The sequence below is a fragment of the Penaeus japonicus genome, unplaced genomic scaffold (genome assembly GCF_977035675.1).
Source record: "Penaeus japonicus unplaced genomic scaffold, GWHDUDI00000001_assembly GWHDUDI00000038, whole genome shotgun sequence".
NCBI lineage: Eukaryota > Metazoa > Arthropoda > Malacostraca > Decapoda > Penaeidae > Penaeus > Penaeus japonicus.
In genome coordinates, this window is record NW_028234440.1 from 2,537,628 (window position 1) to 2,553,492 (window position 15,865).

At 45.3% G+C, this 15,865-nt stretch overlaps 1 protein-coding gene across 1 annotated transcript in view; it reads left to right on the plus strand.

Moving 5' to 3' along the window:
• LOC122254007 (maternal embryonic leucine zipper kinase) overlaps nt 1-13,469 on the plus strand; it is a 37,885-nt gene extending 24,416 nt beyond the window's left edge. Inside the window, exon 14 of the mRNA XM_043017456.2 lies at nt 10,878-13,469. Within this exon, the coding sequence (XP_042873390.1) occupies nt 10,878-11,154 (277 nt within the window). The 3' untranslated portion in view covers nt 11,155-13,469. The remainder of the gene's footprint in view (nt 1-10,877) is intronic.
• Nucleotides 13,470-15,865: the final 2,396 nt, after the last annotated feature.

Genomic DNA, 15,865 nt, shown 5'->3' on the forward strand with positions numbered 1-15,865 from the left:
GATAAAAGGAATTGCAATTGAAAACAGAGAGGGAAAGAGAGAAAGATAGAATGGGAGAGAGAGAGAATGAAAGAGTGATAAAAAGATAGAATGAGAGGGAGAGAAAGAGACAATGAGAGAGGGAGAGAAAGATAGAATGAGAGATTGAGAAAAAGAGAGAATGAGAGAGGAGAGAAAGAGAGAGTGAGATAGGGAGAGAAAGAGAGAATGAGATAGGGAGATAAAGAGAGAATAGAATAGGGAGAGAAATGATAGAGAATAAGAGAGGGATAGAAATAGAGAATGAGAGGGGAAGAGAGAGAGATCGTAACGGATGCAAAACCATATATACACCTCGATCCTTTAACCTCGTTTGACCTTTTAGAGGCTTCCTCAAGAAGGTCTTAGGAGGTGGTCTTCTAGCCCACATGGGGGTGTAATGGCAAGGGTGGGGGTGGGGCGGGGTGCGGCGGCCAAATAGCCTTTCGATTACGCCTTTTCTTTTTTGAGTGGTCAATGTTTGATGTTTTTTCACCTCTCCTCTTTCTTTGCCTCTCTTCTTTTCTCATTTTCTTGCCACTCTTCTCTCCTTTCCTCTCCTCTTTTTTCTTTTTTTTTCTCCTCTCTTCTCTTCTCCTTATCTCCTTTCTCTCCTTTCCTCTCCTCTTTTTTCCTTTTTTTTCTCCTCTCTTCTCTTCTCCTTATCTCCTTTCTCTCCTTTCCTCTCTTCTCTCCCCTCCTCTCTTTTCCTCTTTTCTATCTCTCCTCTCCTCTCTCCTCCTCTCCTTCCCTCTCTTCTCTCCTCTCTTCTCCTCTCCTCTCTCCTCCTCTCCTCTCTTCTCCATTCCTTTCCTCTCTTCTCCTCTCCTCCTCTCTCCCCTCCCCTCCTCTTCTCTCCACCCCTTTTTAATTGCATTGTTTATATGCCGGTCACTTAATTAGTGCTTGTCCGCTAGTCGATTCCCCCCTATGTATTTGCGTTGTTCTGAGAGAGAGAGAGAGAGAGAGAGAGAGAGAGAGAGAGAGAGAGAGAGAGAGAGAGAGAGAGAGAGAGAGAAAGTGAGCCAGAGAGAGAGAGGGAGAAAGAAAGAAAGAGAGAACCAGAGAGAGAGGGAGAGAGAAAGTTTGTGTGCGTGTGTGTGTGTATGTCTATGTGTGTGTGTGTGTGTGTGTGTGTGTGTGTGTGTGTGTGTGTGAGATAAGATATTAGGCGTTCCCATTTTTTCATGTCCGAGGAAGTCCCGACTGGGGCGTGCAAGGAGATAGGCTTTGATGAGAGTCTCTTGGTTGTTATTATTGTTCGCCAGTGATTCCGGTTTGAACCTTCGAAGTGGGGATTATTCATGGCTTTCCTGGCGCGTTTGGTCCACTTGTCACTTCCTCTCCTCTCGTTCTTCCTCATTATAATCCTCCTTCTCTTCCTCTTTATTCTTCTCCTACTCCTTTTCTTCCTTCTCTTCCTCCATCTTCTTTTCCTTCTCCTCCTCCTCCTCCTCCTCCTCCTCCTTCTGCTCCTCTTCCTCCTCTTCCTTCTCTTCCTCCTCCTCTTCCTTCTCCTCTTTCTCTTCCTTCTCCTCTTTCTCTTCCTTCTCTTCCTCCTCTTTCTCCTCCTCCTCCTCTTCCTCCTCTTGCTCCTCTTCCTCCTTCCCACGTCCTTCGCCCCGGTGACGGATGGCGCAATAAGACGGCCAGCTCGCCCACGCCCAAATTAAGGGGCGGGTCTCCCTGGGAACAGCGCCTCCGCCCGCGCTCGGCCCGTCGAATGCGGGCGGGTGTGCGGGCGGGCGGGCGTTAGTAGAAGGCGAGGGGGTGGGGGAAGGGGGGGGGGGGCTGAGAAAAGGGGTGATGAAAGGGTTGGGGGACGCCCATCCCCGCCCATCTTCCCCCTCTCGAAGGCGGAAGTAGAGGAGGAACTGCTTCTGCGGTGGGTTGTAGTTAGTTCTCTTAATTAATCACCATTCTTGCTTCCTTCCACCCTCCCTCTTTCTTTCGGTCTCCAGTATCCTCTCCTCTTCCTCCTCCTCCTCATCCTCCTATGCCCTCGTTCCGTCTTTCTCCGGCTCGTTGTTTTCTCCTCCTCCTCCTCTACTCCTCTTTTTTATGTCATTTCATTTTTTTCTTTTTTTCTTCTTCTTTGTCTTTTACATGTTATCTCCCCCTTTTCGTTCTCTCTCTTTCTCTCTCCCGCTTTCTCTCTCTCTCTCTCTCCCTCCCTCTCTCTCCCTCCCTCTCTCTCTCTCTCTCTCTCTCTCTCTCTCTCTCTCTCTCTCTCTCTCTCTCTCTCTCTCTCTCTCTCTCTCTCTCTCTCTCTCTCCATCTCCCGCACCCTCTCTGTATTAGTCTACATCTCCTTTTCCTTATGCTACCCCTCTCATTTTCTTGCGGTTTCTCTCATCCATCCCCCTTATTTCCCCATTCTCCGTCTTCTTTCTTCTTTTTCTTTCATTCTCTCTTCTCCTTTTATTTTCTTTTTGTTTCTCCTGTTCGTTGCGCTTTTCTCGATCTTTCTTCCTTTTTTTTTTTATAAAATGCGATTTTTTAATCAGAATTTAGACATTATTAATAGCTTAATACATCATATCTCCCAATGTTTGTGCAAAATACTGTTCAATATTGTTTAATAAAGTACTGTGTACTTTATATGCAAACGCTGTGTTTATTTTGTAAGTTCTGTCATACCAATGCAATATAAAGTAAGATCAACATAAAAAAAACTATCCATCTTGACACAAAATCACACACACGCACACATACACACGCACACACACACACACACACACACACACACACACACACACACCGCCATACCTTCGTTCGAGTGGCTCCTCCTCCGCTTTCCTCGCCCCCCCTCCCCCCCTTCGCCATAAACAGAAGGGTTGACAAATGTTCTGTTGGGAGCGATGATGAGAAGAAAAAAACAAAGTTATAGGGACTCTCCGAGGCTGATAGGCTCTTCTTTTTCTTCTTTTTTCTTCTTTTTCTTCTTCTACGTCGTTGTCTGTTTTATTCTTATTTTCTTCTTTTGCTCTTTTTCTTATTTTCCTCATTCTCTTTCTTCTTCGTTTTCTTTTTCTTTTTTCCTCCTCCTCCTTACTCTTCTCCTCCTCCTCCTCCTTCATCTTCCTATTCTTCTCCCTTTTCTTATTCATGATCTTCCTCTTCAAATCCTTCTCCCTCTTCCTATTCATCATCATCTTCCTCTTCCAATTCTTCTTCCTCTTCCTATTCTTCTCCCTCTTCCTATTTATCATATCCTTCCTCTTCCTATTCATCATCATCTCCTTTCTTTTCCAATTCCTCTCCCTCTTCCTATTCATCATCATCTTCCTCATCCAATTATTCTTCCTCTTCTTATTCATCATTATCTCCTTCCTCGTCCTATTCTTTTACCTCCTCTTATTTATCCTCTTCTCTTTCCTCTTCCTATTCATCATTTTCTCCCTTTTCTTCCTATTCTTTAATTTCCCTTCTTCCATTTCTTCTTCCTCCTCTTCTCCTTTTCACGCTCCATCCCCTTTATTCTTTCATTTTGTTTCTCACTGGGTCTATGCACTCATTACATTTATTTGCTGCATATTCATCGGCGTTTTGTTAACGTGCAATACAAGCATGCTTACGTTGCAATAAAAAATTATATATATTATGGGTCTGGGGTACGTAAGGGATGGGGGGGGAGGGGATTGAGGGATATGGTGGGGGTGGGGATGGGGTCTTTGGTACCTCGTAAAGGCTAGATTTCCGCGTACGTCAAAGGGGGTTTCGACTTTACGGATCTTTCTTGGATGGGGGCAAGTTGTCCCCTTCCCCCCTCCCCCTCCCCCCTCCCCCTTCTTTGCGTGATGAATGGGGCTCCCCGTAGGTAATGGGGCGGGATGTATGTTCGGCCATATTGACGCCCGCGTGACGTCTGCTCTGACTCCCCCCCACCTCACTTCTCATCTCTCTCTCTCTCTCTCTCCCTCTCTCTCGATTTGTCTACTTATCTGTTTGTCTCTGTCTTGGCCGGTCTTCGTTTTCGATCTCTCACTCTGTTTGAGGTGTCTTATTTTTTTTTTTTTTTTTTTTTTTTTTTTTTTCTTCTTTCTTTCTTCTTCTTCTTCTCTCTCTCTCTCTCTCTCTCTCTCTCTCTCTCTCTCTCTCTCTCCTTTCTCTTTTTGGTATTTTTCTTTCTGTCTTTGGTTTTCTCTCTCTCGTACCCTCTCCCTCTCTTCTTCTTGCCCCCCCCCCCCTCTCTCTCTTTTCTTTCTCTTTTTTTTTCTTTCTTTCACAATCTCTCTCTCATCTCTCATCTCTTTCATCTCTCCCATCTCTCCCTCCTCTCCCTCTCCTTCTCACTCTTTCACCCCCTCTCTCTCCCCCTCCCTCCACTAAGTCATTAAGTTCAACATCTGGAGTACTTTCTTTCCTGCCTGAAGAGCGTGCTATAAATACGTGCATACGTAACTAGGCATGGTACCTCTTGTGTGCTTGCGAGTGCTTTGTGTTTGTACATGTGCAATTGTGCATGTGTGTGCTTGTTTCTTTTCTCTCTCTCTCTCTCTCTCTCTCTCTCTCTCTCTCTCTCTCTCTCTCTCTCTCTCTCTCTCTCTCTCTCTCTCTCTCTCTCTCTCTCTCTCTCTCTCTCTCTCTCTCTCTCTCTCTCTCTCTCTCTCTCTCTCTCTCTCTCTCTCTCTCTCTCTCTCTCTCTCTCTCTCTCTCTCTCTTTATGATGAATACTCATGGACCAGCTGATGGCATATTATTCATAGCGGGTCGAGTGATGGTGATGGAGGTTTATGTGGTAGGAGGGGGGGGAGGAAGTATGTAGGTGGAGTTCATAGCAAGATTGGGGGAGGGGGGGGGGGATGTTGAGTCGGCGGCTGTTTTGGGTGGAGGTGAAGGCTGAGTGGAAGAGCAGCAGGTGGGAGCTTTGAGGATGGGATGGGATGGGATGGGGGTGAGGAGAGGAGAGGAGGAGGGGGGATGTTGGTGATGGCCCGTCGAGTAGGTAATAACAAGCGATGTTATCATAAAGGGGAGATGTATGACTGTTGATTTGAGATGGGGGGCCCTCCCCTCACCTCCCCTTCCTCCCTTTCCTCCTCCTCCTCCTACTCTTTCAGCTCTTCCTCTTCTTCTTACTCCCTTGTTTTATTTCTCCTCCATACGTCCTTATATCTCTTTCCGTCCTCTTCCTTCCTCCTCCTCCTCTCCTTACACCCTTTTTTTTTTCCCTCCATCCATCCCTTTATCTCTTTCCATCCTCTTCATCTTCCTCCATCTGTTCTTATCTTTGTCCTCTCCCTCGATCTCTTCTCTTCTTCTCTTCCTTTTCTCCTTCCCCTCCTTTACCCCCACCCACTCCTATTTTCCTGTTTTCCCCTCTCCCTCTATCTCTTCCCTCCCCAACCCTTCTTCCTGCCCCTCCTCTTCTCATCTCCTCTTCTCCTCCTTCCGCTCTCCCCTCCTCTACTCTTCCTTTCCGTCCTCCAGCCCCTTCTCTTTCATTTCCTTCCCTTCCATTCTTCTTTCCCCTTTCCCCCTCCCTTACAAGACTGATGTTTTGTCTCTCTCTCCCTCCCTCCCTCTCTCGCTGCCTCTCCCCCTCTTTTTGTTTCTCCTCTTTTCCTCTTTATTTTTTATTTTCTTTATTTCTTTCTCTCTCTCCTTTCTTACATTTCTTCTATTTCTTCGTTCTTTCCCTTCCTAATTTTCAGAAGGGAAAAAGAGTAAAAAGGAAAAAAAAAGAAAAAGAAATGAAAGGCACCAGGAATCGATAATGAAATAGGCAGAGAGAGAGAGAGAGAGAGAGAGAGAGAGAGAGAGAGAGAGAGAGAGAGAGAGAGAGAGAGAATGTGTAGACGAAATTGACGGGCGAAGAAGAGAGAAGGGGGCAAAGGGGGGGAGGGGGAGACGGGTAGTGTCTCTGCATCCGCACCATCTATCACGTCTCTTGTCAAGCGGAAAAAGGAGAGGTGGGGGGAGGGGGAGGGGAGAGAGAGAGAGGAGGGAGGGGGAGATGCCAAACAAGAGGGGTAGGGAAGGGGTGGGTGGGTAAGGTGGGGAAGAGGAATGAGGTTGGCGATGCAGGAAGGGGAGGGGGGTATAGATGGGGAAGGGGTAGGGGACAGGGGACGGGGGAGTGGTGGAGGATGACAAGGGGAAGGTGAGGGGGAAGAGGGTAGGGGGTAAAGGTTGGGGGGGGGAGTGGTGGAGGATGACAAGGGGAAGGTGAGGGGGTAGAGGGTAGGGGGTCGGGGTTAGGGGGGAGGGTTAGACGAGTTTGTAAGAGATTAGGAGATTTGAAGAGATGGTTGGGTGGCGGAGAGGGGGGGGGGGTGTTGCAGTCCCTGGGGGCGAGAAGTGACTGGCGGGAATGCCCTTTTTTTCTCTTATATTGTTTATGATTATTGTTATTTTTATTATTGTTTTTTGTCATTATAATTGTTTATGGAATTATCATCAGCAATGGTATTATTTTATTTATTTATTCATTTGTTATCATCATCATCATTATCATCTCTGTTGTTGTTATCACTCTTTGTTATATTACCATTATCATTCTTTTAATCATTCTCTGTCGTCTGGGCGGTTGACTGAATGCATTTGTATTTCTCTTCATAGTTGTGTTACTAATTCCTGTCATTGTTGTTTGTTGCTTCGGATGTCATGTTTTTACTGAATGGTCATTTCTTGCTTTCATCATTGGAATCGTGATTGTCGTGTGATTGTTATAGTGTTGTGGTTGCTGTTGTTGTTACTATTATTGTTGTGATTGTTATTTTCTTCTTATTATTACTATTATTGCTACTGCTATTACTACTGCTACTACTACTACTACTACTATCACTACTATTACTACCACCACCACCGTAACTACTATTACTATTTATGTTACTACTTCTATCACTGCTATTACTACTACTGCTTAAACGGCTACAACTACTATACTACTACTATTTATACTGCCACTATACTACTACTAATCCATCTCCATCTCCATTCTAAGCTCCATTTCACTGTCCCCTCTTCATCTTTATCACCTTCTCCTTATTCCACCTTCCCTAAGAGGAGGAGGAGGAGGAGGGAGAAGAATGGGGAAAAGAGGAAATATAAGGAAAAGAGAAGTAGGTGAAGGAAAAAATGAGAAAATGAGTTAAAAGGAAAAGGCGTAGGAGAGAGTAGGAGTAGGAGAATGAGGATGAGAAGGAGGAGAAGGAGAGTAAATAGGAAAGGCCGGATTCAGTTTTACGAGCAGATTGGGTTAACGATAGGGCGACGCCGGGGGTTCGGAATGCCCGGTTTATGACGCAATAATGAGCTCCGCAATACCTTCTTGTATACTTTCCCGTCACTGCGGCATGTCGGGGGGGAAAGGGGGGAAGGAGACGGAGGGGAGGGATGGAGGAGAGAAAGAGGGAGGGGGAGGGAGAGATAAAGAGAGGTGGGATGGGGGGTAGGGAGGGAGAGAGTGAGAGAGAGACGGAGGGAGACAGAGAAATGAGACGGAGGGGGGGAGAGAGAGAGAGAGAGAGAGAGAGAGAGAGAGAGAGAGAGAGAGAGAGAGAGAGAGAGAGAGAGAGAGAGAGAGAGAGAGAGGAGAGAGAGAGAGAGAGAGAGAGAGAGAGGAGAGAGAGAGAGAGAGAGAGAGAGAGAGAGAGAGAGAGAGAGAGAGAGAGAGAGAGAGAGGGAGGGAGAGAGGGGAGAGAGAGAGAGAGAGAGAGAGAGAGAGAGAGAGAGAGAGAGAGAGAGAGAGAGAGAGAGAGGGAGAGAGAGAGAGAGAGAGAGAGAGAGAGAGAGAGAGAGAGAGAGAGAGAGAGAGAGAGGAGAGAGAGAGAGAGAGAGAGGGAGGAGAGAGGGGGGAAGAGAGAGAGAGAGAGAGAGAGAGAGAGAGAGAGAGAGAGAGAGAGAGAGGGGGGGGGGGGGGGGGGGAAGGAGACAGTTAGGAAAAGAGAGGAGCAGCTTGGGTGGTCCTCAACCAGCCACAACAAACGCCCTTCAAACCAGGAGAGGGAGCACAAACCACAGAGCGAGGCCCTTGCATTATTGTGTTGGTTGCCATGGCCAGCTTTGTATTTGTGTAGGTTGGTGCCCCTGGGTTGTTTGGCCGCTTCTGCATTGTGTGCTGCATTGGTTGGCCGCTTCTGTCTTGAGAGAAAGAAGAGAGAGAGATTTAAGATGCGAGTTGCTTGTTGCTCGAGGCAAGAAACCCGATGACTATGTTATAATTGTGAAAACGACCCCTTGGTCGTTGTGGCCCTCGTCGTTGTCGTCATTGTTCTCTCTCTCTCTCTCTCTCTCTCTCCCTCTCTCTCTCTCTCTCTCTCTCTCTCTCTCTCTCTCTCTCTCTCTCTCTCTCTCTCTCTCTCTCTCTCTCATCTCTCTCCTCTCTCCTCTCTCCTCTCTCTCGCCTCTCTCTCCCTCTCTCCCCTCTTCCTCTCTCCTCTCTCTCTCCTTCTCTTCCTCCCCCTCTCTCTCTCCCTGTGCTCTCTCTCCCCCTCTCTCTCCCTCTCTCTCTCTCTCTCTCTCTCTCTCTCTCTCTCTCTCTCCTTCTTCTCTCTTCCTCTCTTCTCCTCTCCTCTCTTCTCTCTTCTGCCCTCTCTCTTCCTCTCTCTCTCTCTCTTCCCTCTCTCATATCTCTCTCTCACTCTCTTCTCTCTCTCTTCTCCTCTCTCTTCTCTCTCTCTCCCTCATCTCTCTCTTCCTTCTCTCCTCTTCTCTCTCTCTTTCTCTCACTCTTTCTCTCTCTCTTCTCCCCTCTCTCTCCTCCTCGTCTCTCTCTCTTCCGTCTCTTCTCTCCTCTCTCGGCTCGTCTCTGGAAAATTTTGAATCTCTCTCTTTCTCCCTCTCTCCCTCTCTCTCCTCCCGCTAATCCTCTCTCTCTCTCCTCTCTCTCTCCCTCTCCTTCCCTCTCTCTTCTCCTCCCTCCTCACCCTCCTCTCTCCTCCTCTCTTTTCTCTCTCCTCCTCCTCCTCCTCCCCTTTCCTCCCCTCTCTCTCTCTCCTCTTCCCCTTCTCTCGACCCAGTCTTCTCTCTCCCCCCTCTCTCCTCTCCCTCCCTCCTCCGTCTTCTCTCCCCTCTCTCCTCTCTCTCTCCTCTCTCGCTCTCATACTCCTCGCGCTCCTCGCCGAGGCTCACCTCGATTTGTTGCAATCTCCTCTGGGGCTCTCTCTGAGCGGTCTCTCTTGCGGCCTCTCCAAACAAGGCTGTTCTTGTTAATCCACTCTCCTCTCGAAGCAAGCCCACTTCTCCTCTTGACCTCTCTCCTCTCGCGGCGGAGGCGGCGGAGGCGCGGGGGCTCACTCGCCGCTCGTTATTAGTCTCGTGTCATTGTTGCTTTGCTTCTGTGGCTCGGCTTGGCTGGGCTGGGAGGAGGGGAGGGGGGGGGGGGAAGGGGAGGGAAGAGAGGAGGGGGAGTTTTTTTCGGGTTTGTTGGGGGGTGCTTTTTTTTTGGGGGGGGCGGGTATTTTGTTATTGTGATTGATTGGTGTAGGATTGTGGTTGCTGTTACTGTTATTGTTGTTGTTGTCGCTTATGTTGTTATAATTGTTATAATCATTATCCTTATTATTATTACTATTAATCATTGTATTACTTTTATGATGGCTTTTATCATTAATGCTATTATTGTTGTTGTTATTGCTATTACTAATATAAACCCAAGTCGGAATAGCCTTCGTAGTCCCGTTGTATCGCCAGTACCATCACCATCACCATCGGTCGTCACTATCATCATCCAGCGCATGGGGGGGTGGGGGGGATGCGTAAAGAGAATGGTGACTGCAGTGGGAATAGTAGGGGGAGTGGGGTGGGGAGGGGAGGGGAGGGGAGGGGGCACAGCATCACCGCTACGAGGTTATCGCTTATGTTTAGGGGGGTTGCTGGAGGGGGTAGGGGGGAATGGGGTAGAGGGGGAGGGGTGGGAGGAAGGGAAAGAGAAAGAGGGATGGGATGGAAAGGAGAAATAGAGAGGGAATGGAAGAGAGAAAGAAGGAGGGAAAGGAAAAGAGAAAGAGGAAGGGAGAGAGAGAGAGAGAGAAAGAAAGCGTTGGGTGGGCGGGTGGGCGGGTCTGCATGATTTAAACCCACCCCCGGTGACTCGTTCCACTCTGTTCTCCCCTCCCCCCTCCCCCTATCTCCCCACTGGCAGCCAAAAATCCTCGCCGTCATGTCATTTATTACAGGCGGGAGAGCAATTATTTCGGCCCCCGTGCATCACCCTCTCCCCCTCCCTCCCTCCCTCCCTCCCTCCCTCTCCCCATCGCTCCCTTTCTCCCCCTCCTTTTCCTGTCATCCTCCCCCCCTCTTCCCGGCGTATCCCTCTCTCCTTCCCCCTGTTCTTCCCTTGTCCATCCTTCTTCCCTCCTTTCCTCCTCCTTCTTCCTCCGTCCTCCTTCCTCCCTTCTTTCCTATTTCCTCTTTCCTCTTTCCTCCCTGCTCCATCCCTCCGTCCTCTCTCCTTCCCCTCACCTTCTCTCTCCCCCAATCCCTTCTCCTCTTCTGCTCGTATGACTTTTCACGTAGGTAAATGGTTAAGAGAGAGAGAGAGAGAGAGAGAGAGAGAGAGAGAGAGAGAGAGAGAGAGAGAGAGAGAGAGAGAGAGAAAGTGGGAGAGATGGGGGTTAGGTAGAAAGGAAAACAAAAGTGAATGCGTGTGTGCTTGTGTTTTCGCACTATGTTTATATACTTTGGATTGATGTCTTAAAGACACTTTTTTGTGTATACAGCGATGTGTCTTGTTTATGAATCACTCCATTGCAGTTAGCAGTATTAATGGAGAATATTAATCACCAGGCAAAACTAATAGAAGCATTAATTATCATGAAGCCCTGATGAAGTACGCTGCTCATAACCCAAACCTTCATTCCCCCCAAGCTAGAGTCTAGTTCCTCTCTAACCGGCGCCGCTGTCGTTTCCAGATACACGCTGCGCGGAAAGGTCCGGGACGACGTGGGCGGAGCCAAGCTGAGTTTCGAGTTGGAGGTGTGTCGCGTCCCCCGCCTCGACGTGGTGGGCATCCGGCGCAAGCGGCTCAAGGGCGACGCCTGGATCTACAAGAGGGTGTGCGAGGAGGTCCTTCGTCTGGCTCAGGGCAGCACCTCGTCCTCGAACCCGTCCTCGAACCCCAACTCGTCCTCCAGTACCCCGGTGACCCCCGCGCCTCCATTGCCGTACAACGAGAAGGTCGTGGCGTGACCTGGCTGGTGGAGGGGGGGTGAGGGAGAGGGTAGGGCGTGGGGCCTGAGTTGAGAGGGTCACAGGGTTACGGGGTCACAGATCTGACCCGGGTGGCCGAAAGGGAGGAGCATCTGCCTGCCTGCCTGCGTGCCTGCGTGCTTGTGACTTGGTTGAAAGTGAGAGAGAGAGGAGAAGAAGAAGAAGAAGAAGAAGAGCGCGAAGTGTTTTTGCGAAGATCTTTGTCCTGCCACTTGCATAGAAGGAAGAGAGGAGGGGCGAAAGTGCCCTTGTTTCTCTCATACATTTATAAGAAGCCTCTCGTTTGTGCTCAAGGTAGCTAGTTTGTACCCCAGTGTTCAGGAGGAGGAGGAGGAGGAGGAGAGGGAGGACGAGGTGGAAAGTGGGGGGGGGGGACGGGAAGGGACGAAGAAGAGGAATAGGAAATAGGAAGAGGACAACGACGACGGAGGAGACGACAGCTCAACCTCTCGTCGTCTTCGCTGGTTTTCCTCTTCCGTCGTGGAAGTTCCTCCGCACAAGGTCGTACTTAAAAAAAAGGCTACTCTGGGATTGGAAGTCTTGCCGGGGGGGGGGGGGGGGGGCGCCTACCTTCTTCTCTCTTGGTCTCCTCTTCACGTGTTGTCCTTGTTTCTTGTTCGCTCTTCTCTTCTTCTCTTCTCTCGCCGCTGGCGGAAGGGGTCGCGCGTGGAAGGGGAACTGGAGAGAGAGAGAGAGAGAGAGATAAAAGATGAGGTAAGATAATAAGATAGTAATAGCCTTTAAGGAAAATAAGAGAATAAACGGAAAGTGAGGGAAGAGAGGGAGAGAGAGAGAGAGAGAGCCAAAGAAGGAAAAAGGAGAGACGGAAAGGTCTCGATCCGAGGCAATAATATTCTCCTCCTCCCCCTCTTCCCTTCCCTTCCTTTATTACCCCTACCCCTCCTCCGTATCCTCCTCTTCTCTTCTCCTCCAGTCCCCATCCGCTTCCCTATCTCTCCATCTTCTGATCTGTAAATGAGAAACTGAAAGGGCAAAGAGAAGTGATTTTGCTACGTGAGTGTCCTTGCTACTTCAGTTACTGTTTTTTTTTATTCTTTATTTTGTATATCTCCTTTTGTTTTGTTTTGCCTTTTAATTTGTCTTAGTTAATCTACAATCTGCTGTACAACCTTATGTTTCTTTTCTTTTTTTTTTGTCATTATTATTATTAAGGGTTTTTAAGTTATACCTGCGATTCCTGTAATATTATATAGATATATATATATATATAAATGCGTATATGTATGCTAGTGTGTTATCCTTTCCTCAATCGCACCTCCTTGACGTCATGAATAATTAAGACGAGGGAGGTTACGGTCGGTGAAAGAAAGAAAGTTACAAATCCTGCTCACTTTTCTTTTAATATCATGTACAGTAAGAATTCTGGTCAACTGTCTTGGTAAACTGATGGTTATATATGTGTATATACAGATTAGCCAGCTGTATGTTTTCTATTATTTTTTTATTATCTTTACTACAATTTCATTATGGTTATTATTGTTATTATCACAATTATTACTGAATGGAAATAAAACGCTACGTGTTATTGGTATGGCAGAGAATTCACTATACATAATATAGATTTATTTGAAAATGAGAAAACGGTTTCAAGATCCAAATACATTTATTTTGTGTATAGTGGGTTTGTTTCTGTCAATTATCATTGTTGTTATCATCATCGTCATTATTATTATTAACCTTTTTGTATATTTTTGTTCTTTTTTTCTGAATATTGGAATCGAACGTTAATAACGGGTGTCTTTACTACTAATACTTACTAATTGAAAAAGAGAGTGAATATATATTCTTATATTGTCCTTTTATAATTCTTGGGTGGAAAAAACTGTTTATACTAACTGGCGTGTGGTTGCTAAGGATGTATTTTATCACTATTAATAATGATCATTATCAGTGTTTTATCCCAGAAGAAATAGTAGTTTTATGCATTACCCAGTCGAGAGAGTGCTAAATGTGGCAGATTTTTTATTTTATTTTATTTTCTTCCCTTTGGAAAATGTCCATTTTATTCAGACATCAACCATCTGTTTTTCCATATATTTTTATTTTTAGACCTGTATTATCTCATTCATCTTGATATCTATTTAGGACCGTGTGAATTACATGATTTCTGGATATATAGCAATCTTGCAATCTGTATTTATATGCAACACTTTTTTTTTTCTTTACAAACTTGTCCTTTGTCTTTAAGATCTTGTTTCACGTGTCAAACTTACTCACATACATAGTAATTTCCCAGTCATGTATATCATTTCCCAATAAATAGTTTTATAATACTCGGTGGTTTTCTTGCCTCGTCAAATATTTTTTACTTTGGGCTGTAACTCGATTTTCCTGTTACTGGTATTAATTAATAGCAGTAGTAGGAATGAAGTTGGGTTTTCTTTTGTAGTGTATCAGCTGTATGCCAGGGGCTGTATGCACTAGCAACCCCCCCCTCTCCCCCTTTCCCTGAAGCTGGCAGAATGGGATTTGAGTATGAACTTGATCAGGACCTTGAAATCGGATTTCCTTTGAAAAGAGGTAGCGTGAAGGGAGGGAATCTGAATAAAAACGGAGTGGGAGAGTTCTAGTGTATATTTCCTTGATGTTTAGCCTATCTTCCATTAAAAAAAAAAAAAAACAAGAATGAAAATATTTGAAAATACTAATAGATAAAACAAATATGATAAACAAACTAAAGAAATCCTAAAATTACGTTAAACTGCCATGAAAATAAAAGCTTCAAAGTGAAAGGCTAAGCAAAGGGCTTACAAGGAGTCGAAAATGACCCTTTAGTAAAAACCTATAGATTGAAACAAGCTGCTAAAACACGGCAGCATAAAAGTCACTGAAGGTGCTTCTCAGAACAAAATCTGACGTAAAAAAAAAAAAATAGATAAAAATAGTAAAGGCTAAAAACTATAACTAAAAGGCAAAGAACTAAAGTTAAAACCAAACATAGCAAGTTCTGAAGGGGCGATAAGTGAGAAAAAAAAAGTCACTGTTAAGATACGACGTATACTGTATAAAGAAATCGCATCCAGCTCCTTATAACAGTGAATAGTGAACAGTAATCTTTCTCTGTTGCTTTTCTTCTGGTGTTTCAGGTCGAAAAAGGTAACTGAACACCCGCTGACTGGTATAGACTGACTGTATTTGGCTGTCGCTCGGGTCATATATATAAACGTCGTGACGTCACGGGTTACGTAAAATAATAAATACAAACTAAAAGCCAATTGTAGAATAAGATATGAAGGAAAGTTGTCGTAGAACACAAAAAGGGTAAAAATCACAAAAGATATCTAGAAAATAGATTGTGAATAAATAAAATACGACATTTGCAAAGATGTTTCTCCACTTCATTTTGAATAATATATAAAAACCGATAAGAGAACCAAAATAACCTGAGAAACTTAAACAGTAAAATGACCAATTGAAAGATGATATAAAAACAAAAACAGACTCAGTAAAAACAAAACTATAAAAGAAACAACAGAAAACGTCTGGTAAGACAAACTGAAAAAAAAAAAAAAAAAAAAAAAAAAAAAAAAAAAAAAAGCGAACTGAAACCAGACAAAGACACGCCAGGATGAAATAAAAACACGACAAAGACACAAGAAAATGCAAAATAACAAAAAATGAAAAATAACGGAGCGATACTACTACTTTTACTACGACTACTGTTTTATCATTAATATCTTCATTGTTATTATCCTTACTGTTGATGCTGATATGATTACAATCATCTTTACTGTTATCATTATTTTCATCACTACAATTATCATAATCAAAGTCGTCTTCATTATCATTATTATCTTTATTGCGATTATCGTTGTTATCCTCACCATCATCCTCACCATCACCACCATCCCCATCATCACCACCACCATCCTCACCACCACCACCATCCTCACCACCACCACCATCATCATCACCACCACCATCATCATCATCACCATCACCACCATCATCACCATCAACCATTCTTTTCTACTTTTTCCTTCAAGGATCATTGCATAACCTAAGGCCCATATCCAACGAAGCGATTCAATGACCATTTACAACAATGAATGTATACTTTAGAAAGCCTTGTTGCAAACCTAAAATACCAAATGTAAACGAGGTCTAATTTCTACGTGTAAGGATGACAAACGAGACTACTCAAGGGAATTATATATTGTATTTCACGTTAGGAAGAGAAATGTGCTTTGATATAATTCTGAGGCCGCTTGCGACGCTATGTGTAATTTTCTGGTGCTCAATTTTCACGCACAAAGTAAGTGGGTAGTGCATGCGGAGCTCTGCTGATGTACAGCTTTGTAATGCGTATTCGTTCTTGCTGGCTCGGGTTAGTTTTTATTTTTTCTGTTTCTCTCTATTGCTTTCTCTTTCTTTTTCTTTTTTTTTTTTGTTTTCTCTCTTTCTCTGTCTGTCTGTTTGTCTGTCTCTGTCTCTGTCTGTCTGTCTCTGTTTGTCTCTCTCTCTCTCTCTCTCTCTCTCTCTCTCTCTCTCTCTTTTTTTTTATCTCTCTTTTTTTTTTTTTTCTCTCTTTTTCCTTTCTTTTTCTTCTCTCTCTCTCTTTCTCTTCCGCCTCTCCTCTCCCCCTCCCTCTCATCTCTCCACCCACATTCTCTCTCTCTCCTCTCTCTCTCCTCTTCCTCTCTCTCTCTCTCTCCTCTATTTCCCCTTT